This window comes from Miniopterus schreibersii, assembly GCF_964146895.1.
Source record: "Miniopterus schreibersii genome assembly, chromosome: 11".
In the NCBI taxonomy this organism is placed as follows: Eukaryota; Metazoa; Chordata; class Mammalia; order Chiroptera; family Miniopteridae; genus Miniopterus; species Miniopterus schreibersii.
Genome location: NC_138111.1, coordinates 46,047,999 through 46,065,458, shown reverse-complemented (window position 1 = coordinate 46,065,458; position 17,460 = coordinate 46,047,999). Strand labels below are relative to the sequence as shown.

General features: G+C 40.0%; 1 protein-coding gene across 2 annotated transcripts in view; it reads right to left on the bottom strand.

Annotated features, from left to right (window-relative positions):
* KDM4C (lysine demethylase 4C) overlaps window positions 1–17,460 on the bottom strand; it is a 306,318-nt gene that overhangs the window by 21,772 nt on the left and 267,086 nt on the right. For both annotated transcript variants that reach the window (XM_081151625.1, XM_081151626.1), the window contains one exon: window positions 10,434–10,604. In XM_081151625.1, the coding sequence (XP_081007751.1) occupies window positions 10,434–10,604 (171 nt within the window). The remainder of the gene's footprint in view (window positions 1–10,433; window positions 10,605–17,460) is intronic.

Below are 17,460 nucleotides of genomic sequence, written 5' to 3'. Positions count from 1 at the left end.
CGCGTGCGTGCACACACACACACACACACACACACACACACACACACAAACAGTTTGTCCATGCCGTTTGAACATCCTGGGATATACAAGCAGCAGGGACTGCACCCAGATGTGAGGTACTGCAGAATTTGTACTTTTCATCTCAGATCCTTCTGTATTTCTTGAACTTTAGCCAGCATTTTGTACATGCAATTGTTAAATATTAGCTGCTAATTCTTGTTATTACTCCTAACCACACATATTTTGTCTACCAACATAAGTCAGTGATCCTTTGCTTTAAAGAAGGTATATGAATCTCAAAAGTGAGAGGTGTTCAAGACTCTGGAAGGTTATGCAGTCCATCTCCTTCAGACAATGAGAGTTCTTCCCAGGGCACACAGCAGATGCATCACCCTTACATGGTTCAGGATGTGGGAGCCCTGGGATGGGGGACACACAGCCACTGAAGGCAAAGGGGAAGTAAAAGTCCCAGGGGGAGCACGAAAGCTACAATGAACAGAAAACAGGGATGTGGGAAGCCAAACCAGAAAATGAGTGCTGAAGAGAATTGTGGACTAAGAGAGTTAGGATGAACTCCACAGTGAGGCCAAGTGTACATATGTATGGTTACCTCAATTTAAAATGTTTGTGTGTCAAGATGGAAGCCCCATAAAAGGTAAATATGACTCCAATTTTGGTGGCCATATTGTCATGTTGAAGAATTAGGTGAGCGTTAGGTAATTGTATGTGTGTGTTACAATACATCCATTTAGAGATGAAAATGAAGGGCCTGGCCATCCTATTTTTGAAATATGGGATGCCTATTCTCACACTGTAGCATGGGAGCTTTTCACTCAGCATCCCTTCAACTCTGAGACAAAAAAAATAAAAAATAAAAATCTATGCTTCGGAAATTAGGGGTCTTGGAATTACCCTAAATGCAGTAACTACTCTAGATGGGAAAAGCAGGAAAGAAGGAAAGAAACCCCAATATGGCCAAGTCTGAACTCATAATCTTGACCTGAAACCTGGACTTCATCCAACATTCCATCTCATTGATGGGCTTCACCTTCCATTCGGCTGAGCAAGCCACTATGGGAGCCATCTTTGACACTTCTTTCTTCTTCAGTCCCCAAATCAGTCCACCACTGAGTCCTTTTCATTCTGATACATTGTAATTAGCTAGTTATTAATAGGAAAAGAGCAAAAGAGAGGCCAGACATTATAAGCATGGCCTTTTGGGCAGCTTCACTAGGAAGCTGCGATTTCACACTCCCCAGGGAACCAGAGATCACTGGGGGAAGGGGTCCAACCTGGGAACAGAGATCAATGGCCAGAATGGATGTGGCCACTGCAGCCCACAAAAATTTGGGAATATATAATCACCTAAACAAAGGAGCTTGCTCTCTTGGCTCTTGGCTCTCTTCCATTCACCTGTATGGACCACAGCCATGTGGACCTCACACACAATGGACTAATGGACTGTAGCTGGGAACACAAACTAAGCTAGACTGATAAAGACTGGACACTGTTCCAATATGGAGTGAAAACTAGACACTGGCTCTGATCTTAGCCCTGTTAAAGGCAAAATAGGACTTCTTCCTTGGCAAGACAAAGGGAAGCGGGATCTTGAAAACTCAGGGGTGTAATTCCATGGAAATAAAGCTTTTTACAATACCTCATCCTCCCATGCAAGCCTCAGAAAATTCTTTTTCTCAAGATATCACAAGAAGCCCATTTCCACAAGCAACAGGTAGGGATAAGGACCTCTCCCCACTGATAACAATGCTACCTCCTTACATGTATTTCAGATTCTTCCACTAATCCTTAGTCCAAGCTACATCATTTCCTCTGATCTACTGTAATGCTCTCCTAACCAGCCTCCCAGCATCTTCTACAGCTCACTCTCCAATTTATCTTCTCCACTGTAGCCAAAGAAAATGCTTCATAACAAATGTCATGTTGATTTCTGCTTAAAGACCATCAATGGCTTCCACCTGCTCTTAAAGACCCAACCCTATAACATGTTCTTCAAAGCCTAACCTAGCCTGGCTCTTTCCTCCTTTTAGGCTCATTTCTTTCTTTTAGCAACCTGAGCAGCTCCTTCCTGCCAACAGCCTCTGTATGCTTGGCCTGAATACTCTCTCTCTGCCTTTTGTTTAGTTAATGCATCTGGTAGATCTTAGCTCTCACACTGATCGCTTATCTGCATAAGGTTTTTTATTACATGTTCTTACAGGATAATATTCCTATCATCCTGGACTTATCTCAATTTGAAGTACATTTTTATTAGTTTGACCGTCATATGTTACTTTTCCCCAATAGACTGTAAATTCCATGAGGGCCCAAACCATTTCCATTTTATTTCTTATCATCATAATTCCAGAACAGGTAAAAATTTTTGGTAAGGATATTGCTTACTGAAGAGCAAGATATCCTCAACTCTTTCCCAGTGTGATGTCCTTCAACACTCTGGCCCATCACAATTACTTTAATCTCTAAACTTATTTTCAATAACTTTCACTGGATATTTTTCTTGTAAAATCTTTTAGATCAGCTCCTGGTGGGGCTAAGGTAAGAAACATCAATAATGAACAAAATAACACAAATGGGCTGAGGTGGAGCATAAATTCCCAAAGCTGAGGTGGCCCCACTGACAAGAGGTGTCTCCTGGTCAACCTGGTCTCTGCCACGGTAATATAATGTCTGCATGGCCACCTGACTTGAAAACCCAGGAGCTTCCCAGGATCCCATGGCACAGAATGTTTCTGGAAACAGCTTTTTCTTAGTCTTTCAAACCTTCTTTGATATTTTATGTTGCCTCCAGAACACCCAGGATTACTCCTATAACTTATGCTTATACACCTTTGAATCCCCTATGGTGCCTAGCAGTGTTGAGCACAAAAATCAAAAAGAATAGTATCACTGGATATTCCCAAAGCCAGGGTAGATTTGGTTCATGGTGCCTGCAGTCTTTGGGTTTAAGCTCTGCACTGAAAAGAGATGATGAAGTTCTGGAAATTAATAACATTGCCCCCAGGTTCAATGAAGTTATTTTGATTTTTTTTTTTCAGTTGGAATATGAGATGTTATACCTTAAATCCCCTTTGAAAGAATACACCAGAAATATTCCTCTTGGGAATAAGTTCCCCAAGCCAATCACCTTGAGATAATTACTAAAAGAGAAGAGAAATACTGTCACGTGGGGAAGGTATTTGAAGAAAAACATAACTGACAGTGTGTCTTTAGGGCAACTAGTCAATCTGCTGCCTGGAACATCAGGGCAACGACACACTCTTCTTCAGAGGATCACCAGTGCTAAGTGGAAATTGCCAATATGACTGCTACAGAACATGGTCAGTGAGATATACACAATTTATAAAGAAGAAAGGGGGTCCAACTCAAATCAGGGCTTCAACATTCTGTTATGCCCCAGGCTTTAATGCAAAAAGCCACACAAGAATTATACAAAAGAGAATAAAATTCCAGGGCCTGCTTAAGTACCCAACCTCACTAACCTGAGACAGTTCATGAAAGTTATGAGACTAGTTAGGGCCTCAGTGAAGGGCACGAGGTTGAGAGAACTGACGAATCAGATAAAATCTGACCTTAGTCAGAAGCCCCTGCCCAGCAACTGTGGGTTTAGTTTTCAAAGATACAACCAGACTCCAGGCCTCTGAATGGCCCTCAGCTTCTTTGATTGTTTTTCTTAATAAACAAGATAGTAATACTATTCCCCTTGGCGGGTACATTCTTTCTATTTATATATCTATCAATTAAATTGTGCTTAAATACAATCTGTCCACTGTAAATTGTGTTTATAAAGGTATAGTAATGTGTTTTATATATATTGTACTGCTTTATGTTATTTGTTTTTTGAAGATGTTTGAAATACTTAAAAGAATCTGAACTAAAATAATGTCTGATTTATTAGTGTTATGGACATTAAGTGCTTAGGAAAATTGTGACATTTGTGAGAATTGTATATATTAAATCTATAGTCATAGTTAAGATGTCCACGGAAATTTGACTACCTAAACGTAAAATGATTAGGACTGATCTGTCAAATTTATACATTTTATAAACATTAATCAAGGAACAAATGAGTCTGTTCTTATTTTTATGTAAAATTATTAGATGTATTAATAAAGTTTGTCAGCTGAAGTTGAAGGCTTAAAAAGTAAATTTTAAATTGAATACTGATTAAAATCAAAGTAATAACAACTATTCCTTTAAATGTATAAAAGACTTCCCAAGGTGAAGTACAAATCAATAGGAATTTAGTGAAGCCTTCACCTCAGAGGCTCTCAGGTTCTCAGTCAGGAAAGAGCCACTAAGTGGGCACCATTCCTGAGCAGTCAAATGCCATGTGGGCCATTCCTGAAAAATTGTCAACCAACAAAGTTTCTGGAGCCTTCTCTGGCAAATTTCCATTGATTCTAGAAAAACCATTGAAGGGGCTAGGGGGTAAGGAAGGTGGTTTGGGGTATTAGTCAGGAGGAAACAGAGCAGATGGTCTGGTGTGAGGCGTGACTTCCACCTGACTTGAAAATCCAGGGCGCCGCAACACCAAGGAACCAAGAGGAATCTGAAAGTGCTTCCCAGGGTCCCACAACAGAAACTGCGGCTGGGACCAACTCTTCTTAGTTTCTCAACACTGCTCCTCAGGTATTTTTCTTTGCCTCCTACACCTACTTGCTGAGCGGAAACTAGAAAATGACAGTGAAATCTCACACATACAGACACTGTTTAACATAACAAGCAGGAACCAAGTTCTAAGGACACATCTTCTACCCAAATTTCATCAAGACCAGAAAAGAAAGCATCAACTAGATGGGGAAGAAAATGGGGGATGGGGCGAGTTCCGCATACTGAAGTTAATATCCTCAAAAAAATTATTGTGTGCCTACTGTGTGTCAGGCATTTATCTCATTTAGTCCTTTCTATAATCCTAGAAGGTGGAAATTATTCCCTTTTTATTGGGGGAAAAATCATAGGCTCAAAAGTTTAAGCAATTTGCTTTAAAATAAAAAACTAAGAAAAAAAATTAGCTCTAAGAACTTCAGTTTGCATCGTGCAGCCCACAAAAACTAAAGGCTATGACAATACGTCCCTACAATCCTGAAGAGTAGAGTTCTCAGGCATCTGTCACATGTCAACAGAGGCTGAAAAATGCAGCAAGTCCTCATGGAAATTTCAGTGATGGACTCTTGCTGTCGAATTTCTAAATGGTCCTGTATCTCTGCATGCGCACTGGTGAATGTCAAGTGCTCATCCTAGAACTATCTAGATCCTGTTGCACCAACCTCCTCCCCCGGAATGAGCTCTAAGTTCAGACAAAATGAAGCAGTCATCACTGTAGTGTCAGCATGGGCATGCAAGAGGACACCAGGTTTTAGCAGAGGTTAAAAGGGGGCTCTAGAATCTCTGTGCTTGCTGAGTTCTCTCAGGTGGGCAACTTTCATTCCCATCAAAATAGTAGGAGACAAAAAAATTCATCAAGAAGCGTGTTGCAATTTCATAGACTGACAGGTGGAGGCGTATTGCAATACATCTTTTATTACTGCTCTTGACAGCTACAGATTGCATGCTGAGTTTAACTGGGCTGATACACATTCTGCAGGTATATTGTTGAGTGGAAAATTTTTGGACATTTTTCTAGCTATCACAGAAATAAAGTACGTAGGTATGGAAATAAATTTTCTGGTAGTCTGAAGAATTTTTCTCCCTACAGCTTCAAATACTCTCTAGTCACATAATCCTAACATAGGCACTTTAATGCTTGGCAAACTTATTTTAAAATATGGATAGGCCAGCCTGCATTAAAGGGTTTAGAAAATGATTTGTAATCAGTGATTCTATAAATAAGGGATCGTAACTTTCTTTACTAAAGCATCAGGCTTCATAAGGGAAGATATTCATGACATACATAAACAGTTGGGATGATTAAACTTGATATTCTAAATCTGATTTTCATAGTTAAAAAACTGAAATTGTGCTGTACCCTTACAGCAGTTCTAGTTAGCAGACACCCGCAGCTTAGAGAAGCTCATTCTTCAGGAGCCAGTAACACTGATGCCACATTGCATCTGAGGGAAGAACTTTCCCAGCGGCACTCAGACGTGATAAGCACATTTTGTAAATTAGAAAGTTTTCAGGCAAACAGAAGAAAAAATCATTTTCTACCACCAGTTTCAGATGCCCTGGGTATATCATCTAATGAAAACAAGATTTCTCTGAGGAATGTGAAACGCATTTAGTGTTTCCAACAAATAACTATTCTACCACAATCTGCAATATACTGAGACAGAAACAGACCTGATTACAAACATTTGTTTTATTGCAGGATGAAACTCTACAGCAGGGAACCAAGCAGGGTCCCATCTCCCAGAAGACAGTTCTGGTGTAGATGAATATCAAAAGTAAAAGTGGGACGATCACAGCAATTAAGTTACATGGCCTAAAAAATGATGTAAATATATTTACAGTATATCATATAGAGAAATCAATAATTCACATGCAGATATATTTATAATATACTTAATCATACTCATCCAACATGTCTTAAAATACAACATCAAATTCCTCTATTTCACACTGATGTCTAGGTGACATACTACAAAGGCATTTAATCATGTAGCTTTCATTAACTTCAGTGAGAAATACAGACGGCAAGCAACCTCTGATAATCCTTTCAATTTTAAAAGCTTGCCTTAAAATCCCATGATTTCACCTTTGTGGGAACCTGGATGATGACCAGGACAAAATACATGGCTAATGGACTGGATCTGTAGAACTGAAACAATGTAGTCACTTTTGTAGAAAAGGAAATTACACGCAGCAATAGTCAGGGCTTCTGGCACCACAAGGTAAGGAGTCTTCTAAAATGCCTCAGGAGGATGCATCTAGGAAAGTTAATTTCATGTGTCAACTTGACTTGTCCGCAGACCCAGACGTTTGGTCAAACGTTATTCTGGGTGAGTCTGTTTTGGGTGAATTTAATATGTGAATTGATAGAATGAGTAAAGCAGATTACCCTCCCAATGAGAGTGGGCCTCACCCAGTGAACTAAAGGCCTGAACAGAACAAAAGGGGTGACCTCCCCAAAAAAGGGTATTTCTCCTGTCTGACTGCCTTTGAACTGGGGCTCAGCTTTTTCCCGCCTTTAGACTCTAAATGGAACACGGGCTCTTCCTGGGTCTCAAGCCTACTGGCCTTTGGACTACAACCACACCATCAACTCTCTTGGTTCTCAGCCCTTCAGACTCAGAGTGGAATTGCACCACTGGCTCACCAACTGCAGATCTTGGGACTTCTCAGCCTCCATAACCACATGAACCCATAAATCATACACATACACACACACACACTTTTAATAGACTTATTAAATACATACAGACACACCCAATGGTCTGTTTCTCTAGAGAACTCTGACAGATACAATGTTATAAGGAAAAAGATCTTCCCCATAGAGCCACCAAAGACATCTTGGGGACATCTCACCCAGCACTAAGATAATACAGAGTAGAAAGCCACAGAAGCCAACAAATGGTGGTACCACTAAGAAATATGTGAAATTTGAAAACACAACATGATTGGAACCTTTCTAAGGTTTCAGAAATAAGTAACCAAAAATGTTAGACATAGAATGGGGTAGGGGGAGTATAGAGGGAGGAAGGATTGGATAAAAGTGAGAAGACCTGCTCACAGATGACTATATTTTTTCCCTGAAGAAATTTATCATTTACACAAATTCAGGTAGGCCCCTCTCCAATCTATACCCCTCAGATCACTACATGTGCTGCCCCTCCCTCCAAAGCTAGGGCTCTGACCACATATGCATGCATACACACACAGCCCCTCAAACCTTTACCAAATACACTAAGTAATGCTAATCAAGCTGTAAGGAAGTTTGCTTTTCCATGCAATATCATGGTGCTTCTGAACAATCTTACAAATATCAGAGTCAGCATTCTTCTCACAACATCCACACATACTTAGAACCAAACTTGTTTGGGTTCCCAAAGAGTGGGAGCAGGAGGTGTCAAAGGAGCCCAGCCAGGTGTGGCTCAGCGGATGAGTGTCGACCTAGGATCCAGGTGATCAGGGTTCGATTCCCAGTCAGGGCACATGCCCGGGTTGCAGGCTCGATCCCTAGTCGGGGGCATGCGCGAGACAGCCAATCAATGACTTCATCATTGATGTCTCTATCTATCGCTCTCCTTTCCTCTCTCTGAAATCAATAAAGATATATAAAAAAAAAAAGGAGGGGGTGTCAAAGGAAAGACTCATGGAATTTCAAAAAACTTCCAGGATCACAGACACTCTTTTCCAATGCAAAAGTTAAAAACATTCCAGGAAGGCTTATGACTGGCTGGATGCGTGTACAGATGGTGTGCTATGGAATTGTGCACCTGAAACCTGTATAATTTTGCTAATCATTGTCACCCCAATAAATTCAATAAAAAGGGGGGGAATCTGGCTGTGTGTGTGAAGGCTTGTGAAATGAAAGGGAAGTTAGGATTCATTAAATGCTAGCATGGACAAAGACCTAACTATTTGCTCAGGTTTGGGGATTAGTGCTCAGTATTCTTTTATCACACCCCCTCCATGCTCCCCACCCAAGTTTTCCTCTTTTGCAGGCTCAGTATTCACAGTTTGCACAAAAGAAGGCTGATTCTGAAGTAGCCTAGGCAAGGCTGGTGAAAGCAATCGGCTTCAGCCTCCTGTATATTTTCAGGCGTTTTGTGGTCTTGAAAATCCCTTCTCCTGCTTTAAATGTCCCTTCTTCCCAGGGCTTCAGAACAGATGCTCTAAAGTGATTCTGGGACTGAATACTCTTTCTGACACTTACTAGCTATGTGTGACTTTGGGAAAATTATTTACCTATTTGTGCCTTAGTTTCCTCAGAAGTAAAATGTGAAGAATAGTAGTGCCAGCATGTAAGGTTGTGAGGAGGAAATGAGTTCATGCACTTGAGTTCCTGAAGCAGTCCTGACAAGTGGACATGATGGTAAGTGTCAGCCCATATAACTCTGCGGAGTCTCATGCTCATTCTTCTGGACCCAACAGGTGGTACACTTCATCAGGTTCATCCATAGCATTGATCACCCATTTACCAGCCTGCCTCCCCCTAGACTGAGCAGGAATCATACCTCCTTTCTCATTCTTTTGCTAGCACCCAGTGTGATGCTTGGCACACAGGTACTCGGTGATTGTGGATTCAGTGCTTAAACGGATGACCTACTCTAACAAGGAAAGCACGTTACCTAACCATTGCTGTTTATGAGTGGCAATGGCAATGCAGCAAAGTGAAGCTCCAGTTAGAATTTTGCAAAGAAGTACAATGCATCGTTTTGGTATATGATCAAGTCCTGGGATTGTTAATTTATCTAAATTCATTAGCTAAAATATTTTAAATAAGGTCATTTTTGTTTACAAACTTGTGTCTTTTAACAGCATAGAGAAGTAAACATAACAAAGCTGACTAAATCAATGTTTCTTTGGCCCAGGAAACCGAAGTTCTAGAAATATTTATGAGCAATCTCATACAGATCTCATACAGTCACATTTAATTATCAATTGTACACACACATAATTAGTACTATTAAGTCACTAAGAAACATCTAAGAACAAAAAACAAAGTATCAACAGACCTAGTAGAAGGCAGAAGTTACGAATACATTACTGAGGCCTGGCTCCCCAAAACAGTACTTCCCTTAAACATATAAGGGTAACCAGATGACCACTAGACTAACCTTGACCCCAGTTATTCAATTGATCTCAGTTTCAAAAACCCTTCTGTGGAAAGTGTTCTTCTTGTGAAACATCCTGCTAAAAATAATCTCCTGAGACACATTCACCTGGTCCTCTAAATAATTCCCAAAGGTTCACTGAGGGGGCAGGGGAAACAGGAGACAGGTAGATGGGGACACGCACGCACGCGCGCGCACACACACACATTCCAATCCAGACCACAGTTAAGAAACTCAGTATAAGTCGCAGCTGTTTTGCTGTGTGATTTTTGTTACTCCTCTATGAAATATCCACAGATGTTTCTGTCAGATCACAGATGTCAATGTCAGGTCAGATTAGTAAAAGCCATATTCTTCAGTTAAGCACAAAAAAAGAGCAGTAATAAAGGAATTCAAATATGCTAACTGTAACAGAAAAGAACAGGTGAATCTACACTTTATGTTCTCTGGCCACATTTCTCATTTAATTAAAATAATTTGGGAAGATGAGTCTAAGTATACCTTGCTACTATTTAGAATGATGAAGGCTAAGGAACCTCCTAGAAAACAATATTTCTTTGTAGTGGGAAAATAGCACACCTTAATGAAATAGCAAGTGAAATGAGTTACTTCAAGAGCCATAAGAAAGATTCCTGAAAAGTTCAGCTGCTTTAGTTTCATACAAAGAGTAAACTGGGGACATGCACCCCAGGAACTTACCACAATATCCTCAGGGAATGTGTCTCTGCTGAAGGAGCCATCATCAAACATGACCTCGTAGAAAGTCTGTGATGTCACAGCGATCACTCTGCAGCTGTAGTAGCGAGTGTTCCGATGCTTTGTGATGACAGTCTGCCCCACGGAGATGCCCTTCTCACCAGCCTTAAGCTTCTAAAAGGGGATGAAGAAAGAAGAGAAATTGGAAAAAGAGAAGAGGAAAGGACAGAATATAAAATAAATATTTATTTAGAAAACAATCACTGACTTGGTAATAATATCATTTTTCAATTTTTTAACTTTTTATTGGGGAATACTTTCAGACTTTAAAAGTTGCAAGAATATGAATGGTACAAAAACACCCATGTCCCCAGTTTACTCTTTGACCCTTTGTTATCTATTGCTATTAACATTTTACCATTTCCTTTCTCTTTGCATATTCTGCCTCTATTTTATATGTGTGTATATTTAAGTATTATACACACACACACACACACACACACACACACACATAAAATATTAGCCCCTCATCACCAACCATTTGAGCTTTACTGAGCTTTTATTCCTAAATACATCAGTGTGTGTTTTCTAAAAAGAGGGATTCCCCTTTACATAACCAGGGTTATATAACAGCTACAGTTACTAACTTTAGTAAATTTAACATTGACATGATCCTCTATAATGCATGTTCCAATTTTGTCAACTGAGCCAATAATGACATTTAGGGCACCCCCTGCACCCAATCCCTGCTCTCAAGTACAGGATGCAGTCTAGGGTCAGGTTCTGCATGTAGTTGCCACATCTCCTTAGCCTCCTTTAATTTGGAACATTTCCCCAGTCCTTCTTTGTCTTTTATGATTGTGATAATTTTGAAGGATACAATTCTCCCTCCCCTGCTTTTCTGAATAGAGCCTTTGCCTGATGTTTCCTCATGATTAGATCCAGGTTGTGCGTTTCGGGCCAGACCACACAGATGATGCTGCGTTCTTCTCGGGATATCATATCTGGAGGCAGTGATGTTTGTCTGACTCAACTGGGGATGGAAATTTTGATCCCCTGTCAAACTACAGTCCGATTTTTCCATTTCATAATTACCCTTTTCCCTTACTACAGATAAGCAATCTTCGGGAGAGCTTTAACACCATGCAAAATACCTGTTCCTATACACTTCTGCTTGGATTTAGCAACCGTTGATGAGTCTTGCCTGATCCAACCTTTACTATGATGGTGGTAATGGCTGATTTTCCTGCTCTGGCACTCCCTCCCTCCACATTTACTAGCTGGCACTTGTCATTTCTTAAGCAAGAGGCGCCTACTCTCCCCACACCCATCCATCCATCCATTATCTGTATGAACTTAATAATTCCTCCTCCACAGTTGTTTATAATTAATACTAAACTTTTTGGTGCTCAGATTATCCCAGATTTGGCCAATGAACAAAGCCTATTCAAATTGTTTCCTGTGCCTTTTAGACATTTTTTTAGGCAGTTTCTTACTTCCTGGCCTAACAAGATGTTGGCATTTCCCTGGGCAATGTAGTTGTTTTAGAGGAGAGTGATATTAGAGACTAACATGCAAGTGCTTAGGTGTGCTTACTTCTAATTATTATAGGGGTATCTTTGCTTTCAGAAGACAGAGCAAGGAATATATACATGTATGCACACATACACATACACATACATACATATACATGCATAAGTACATATGTATACATTGTATAGATCTTAAGTTCACAGTGAAATAAATCCCTATTCATTCCCACAGGGTTCTTATCACCCCCGCCACACACACACACACACCCCTATATTTGTATGCACCTTGTTCTCAGTGAGAAGAGTGAGAAGCTTGGCTTCAAGAACATGAACCCATTTACTCATCTGGTTAGTCTTAAAATACACCCAGCTACAGTTTGCCTTCTGTAGGAGGGCTGAACTAATAGTTTTAGACTATAAAAAGTAAAAGTAACCCACAAGACAGCTCCTTTTATTTTTAAATTAAACATTAAGGATAAAATTCTATTATCAACTCATGCTGACAACAGTTGGGTAGTCAAGATCAGCCACAGTGCTTCCCTAAGAACAATGAGTAGTAAACTCCTCTCCTCTTTTTTGTTGTTGTTGTTTCTACTCTTGTTTTTCCACACATGGCTGCAGTCTCCTGGAACACCACGGCTAGGTCTCAGAGTACACACACCATGCCATGGAAGCAGAACTCAGGATTAAGGGTTTCTCTCGAAAATGCTTGGTAAAGCTCCTGGCTCACAGTAAATACTCCAGAATGTTAGTTTGTTGTATCTTGGGGCTTTTGTTTATTCTGTTTTTCAGGATAAGCCTGTTGCTCCCTTTTCAGAAACTCCTGCAAACCCCATTCCTGCTAGACAAAGTCAGTAGTCAACATCTTATCAGAAGTCTATTCTCAAGCACTGGGTTCCCTTATCTCCCCAACTCCACTCATTCACTGACCTGATTCATTGGATGCTCTGACCCACTAGCAAGGCCCTGAGTTAAGCACTTGGGAAGGTTCAGGACCTTGATAAGTGGGCCCTAGAAGGCACAGTCTCACAGTCCCCAAGACACTAACAATATTCTGACATGTCACCTACATCTACAGAAAAAGCCAGGATTCATTAAATCCCAGTATTTTCCATCAGGGTATTTAGAACACTGGGTTATAGTGTCATCATGCAGAATCTCAAGAACACCTTATAGGGGACAAATAAAGTATTATGTTTGATCTTTTTCTTCCAGAAACTAAGGAACACATGCCCAGTGAGTCATTAACCCACTAATTCCTTCAATAGTTGTTTTTTGCTAGCCAGTGGAAATGAAGCACTTCCCCAGGTGCAGGCGGCTCAAATATACAAAAACCACTACAACTTGATTCCTGTTCCCTAGAATAGGCCCACACAGGTATGTGCCATGAAGTCATCTTATAGGTGGCATGACAGAAGGCTAATGGGACATATTCTAGCATGTCATCTACAGTATGAGTTTGTATTCATGGGCAGAATTAAGGGAGGAGGGAAATGAAGCACGAAATGATGGGCATGAGCAAAGGCCCAGAGGCCAGAAATGGCCTGTTCTGTTCTAGCAACTGCAAGAGGTTCTGCTGCTGTGTGGGAGGGGAGGGGAGGTAGGAAGGAGGACAGTTCTTAATGTCATCCTAAGAGATGTGGACATTATCCTGTAACCCTAAGAAAGCCACTGAAAAGTGTGGGTGCAGAAGAAAAATGATCCACGTGTCTGTATGGCTATAGGTGGAAACGGGGCTGGTGGAGCTTCCTGAAACAGTCCAAGGAAGAGATGGGGGCCTGGAGTAAGGAAGGATGTACAAAGATGCTCATGATCTGGACAAGGGGCAACTCCCAACAAACATGTTCAAGGGTCTGCTACCTGTAGTGAGCTCGGCCATCTGGTTTCCCACGTGCCTAACAAAATAAAAGGACATCCCCCCCCCCCCCCCCCCCGTCTTGCAATCATTCCCCAGTGACAGCTGGGTTGGTTGGGAAAATTTTCTGTGCCTTTAGGTGTATAAACATTTTACCAAAGGATAACAGTAAGAGGCCTGTAGTGATTTTAATGTACTATGCTTGAAGTAGAAACCTCTAACAGCCAGGCCACAGTATGTTACAAATGCACAATAATTACCTAGTTTCCTACTTCATTTCTCTACCCAGCCCCTTTAAATATATCTAACCTTTCAAAGAAAGAGAACAATACAGATATAAAATAAATATGAGTGAAGGCACAGTCTACAGAATCATTATGACTGCTATTTAGATTGTATAGGGTACAACTAATTCCAGGAGGCAAAGTTCACAACCTGTGTGGATACACACAGTGGTCCTGAGCAGGACTTGAATTGGGGACAAATGGAGCTTCATCCTGACAGCACTTTTTTGCAGATGTTGTCCCTCTCTGTCAAACTGACTTAAAAATACTCCTGGTTAGAATTGCAAATACTGCATTTCACTATGCTATTGGTTCTTTTGTGCCTATGTTATTGACATTGGATTTACCATCTTAAGGAGACAGGGTGGTTTGGACTTGAATTCTAAGCTCTGCTTCTTACTAGCTATGTGACCTTGGGATGTTACTTAACCTTTCTCAGCCTCATCTGCAGAAGGAAGAGCACTGAAAGGTCTACTATAAAATAGTATGAAGTACATAAAACACCTAGACTCATGGGCAGTTTGTTCTCAGCAAATGTCAACTGGTTTCATTTTGGGAAATAAAGAACATACCAGAGACCTGGTTAATAAACCACCTCTCCCTTCTGTGCTCAGTAACTGGCATGTATGACTGCGCAGCACCCTGATTTCATAAGACAAGACTCAATTCAGCCCCAAATCATCACTGACCCGCTCTTTAGCTTATCCACTCCTGACTCTAACTCTTGTCATAGCACATAGCTATGGTCCTTACGAAGGAAAGCATAATGTGATCTCCTCCTCCCACTGCCCAAGCTCCCAAAACCTTTGTTTACATCTCACTTAAAGCCCTGGACAAATGTCACTTTCATATACTGTCCTCCTTAGGACAGGCCAAATCCACGGGACACCAGGACATATCTGTCTTTATATCCATGCATCTAGCAGCATGTGTACAATGCTGTTACTGAATAATGAATGAATGAGTCAATGAACAAAAAATGAATTAATGAACTATGAGAATGGCACGGACACATTTTTAAAATGAGAGAGAACTGATTCATTCACTGTTTAGAAAATGAAAAAGAAAAGAGGAGTTTTAGAAAAATGTTCCTCTTTGTTGGGGTGAGGAGGCATGTATATAGGTAGGAGAAAGGAATAAAGAAGGTTTATGGTGAAATACACAATGTGTGGAAAGTGGAAGCAGCCAGTCAAGGGAAAGGAAAGCAATACAGGCTTGAGAGAGAAAAGGTTGACTCCAGACCACAACCATTTTCTTCCTGTTTAGGACATGAAATTTATGCAAATTGACTGGCTGGAAGGATGGCCAGCACACAGATTAAATATACAGCCTTCATCTAAATAAAAATTTTCATAAGCTTCAAGCATGACAAGTTCATGGGAAGTACTAAGGAAAACAGATTTTTTTCATAATGCTATTTTGATAGGATTTCTGATTTATTTTTGCAAGAAAAATTTATTGATAAGCATACCCCATAACTGATTATACATTCTCAAAAATATTTCCTGTCAGAAAAGCCTAAGAATCTATTGATGTTAAGAATGTCATTTCTGATCAGAGAAGACAGACGTTATGCAAGGGGGCTGTGCCAGGTTAAAGAAGTGGCTATGTATTTTGAAGATTAGTATGAAGGCTAAAGCAGTGAAAGTCAAATTTTCTTTAACATGCACTAAGCAGAAATGAACAATGTTGTTTTTGTTTGTTTTTTATTACAACTTCTTTTAAAGAAAAGCTAAAATCAGTTTGAGATGTTGGGATGTGAAAAAAATGTTAAGTGTTCTAGAAATTCCACAAAAGCCTCAAAGAGTTCCTGGGAAACAATAACACATCTAGAGTTTCCAACAAATGTCCATATACATGGAGAATTAAATTGTCCCCAATAACTCTGTGAGATAGTTGTTATTTTCATTAAGTAGATGAAGTGAGGTACAAAGTCAAGTGACTTTTCCAAGGTCTCAGAGCTGGTGAAAGGCTGCAGTCGGGCCCAGAAACAAGTATTCTCACTTTATAAATGTCTTAGTATCATCAACCAGGAGAATAAATGTGGAAAGAAATTAGAGGAAATATAAAACCAGCCAGGAAATGAGACTGATGGAATTCAAGCAGTTGCCTAAAGAACTAATATTTTCTTTTTCTTTCTTTTTAAACTATGATTTATTGAGTACCTACCTCCTCTGTTCTACATACCTTTTGAGGAACTTCTCATATAAAAATTAATCTAATCTCCCCAGTAACTCACAGCATTGAAATAGCAACTGAGATTTGGAGCCTATCTGGTGATAAAAAAAAAAAAAGCAGAATAATTGATATGCTCTCCATTTTCATATATGCATACACATGACATGCACACACTGCAGTAAGTTGCAAAAATGTCCACCAATCTTCATTCTTCCCTTTTCCCACACCCTTTGCAATGTGAATTTGCAGCCCCTCTCCTCAAGAACTGGTGTCTATTTTCCCACCCTTTGATCTCTGCTTAGGCTGCTTTGGTCAACAGAATATAGCAGAAATAATGGTACTGTACACTTCTGCTGGTCCAATACAGCAGAGACCTTGTACACTTCTGCTGTCTCTCCAGGGGCCCTAGACTCTGTCATGTGAACAAACTCAAGTTCCTCTGCTGACATATGAGAGATCGCACTGACCAGAGCTGAGGCTCTAGACGTGAGAGAATCCAGCCAAGAGAAGGCCAACTGTTCTGCAGTTGACCACAGATGAATGAGGCAACCAACCTGGAATAGAAGAACCACCCAGCTGAGCCCAGCCTAAACTGATGGCCTACAGAATCACCAACTACAGAGTTGTCATTGTTTTAAGCCATCAAGTGTTGTGATGGTTTGTCACACACAGAGACAACATATAAAATAAATACTAAGAAAAAATATACTAAACTGTTAACAATGTATAACTCTAGGTAATGGAATTGTATTTAGTTGCTTCTTATGTACTTTTTAGTACTTCCCATTATGCACTCCTTTAATAACTGTTGAAAACACTAAATGGAATAAAATACAAGAGTCCTTGCAAGTTTCTAATTCTTCAAATAGCAACCAATCCAGTTAGATCTACTTAACTGAGATACTCAAAAAAAGCTGAAGCCAAATTATTTTAAAAAGACCATCTTCAACATTTATTTTCCAGTTCAACAAATATGATAGAAGAAGGACTTGAGGAAATGAACACTTTATAAAATTTAATTATAAAATTTCATCTGACTTCTATCTCACATTTAGGCCAAATGTGATGTAATAAAAAAAGGTACTTTTATTTTGTTCTTAATAATCATTACTCATTCCTAAACCATGTTGTTTCAATCAAATAAATTTTATTCTCAGGTTTGGTGCTGTACTCATTAAAAC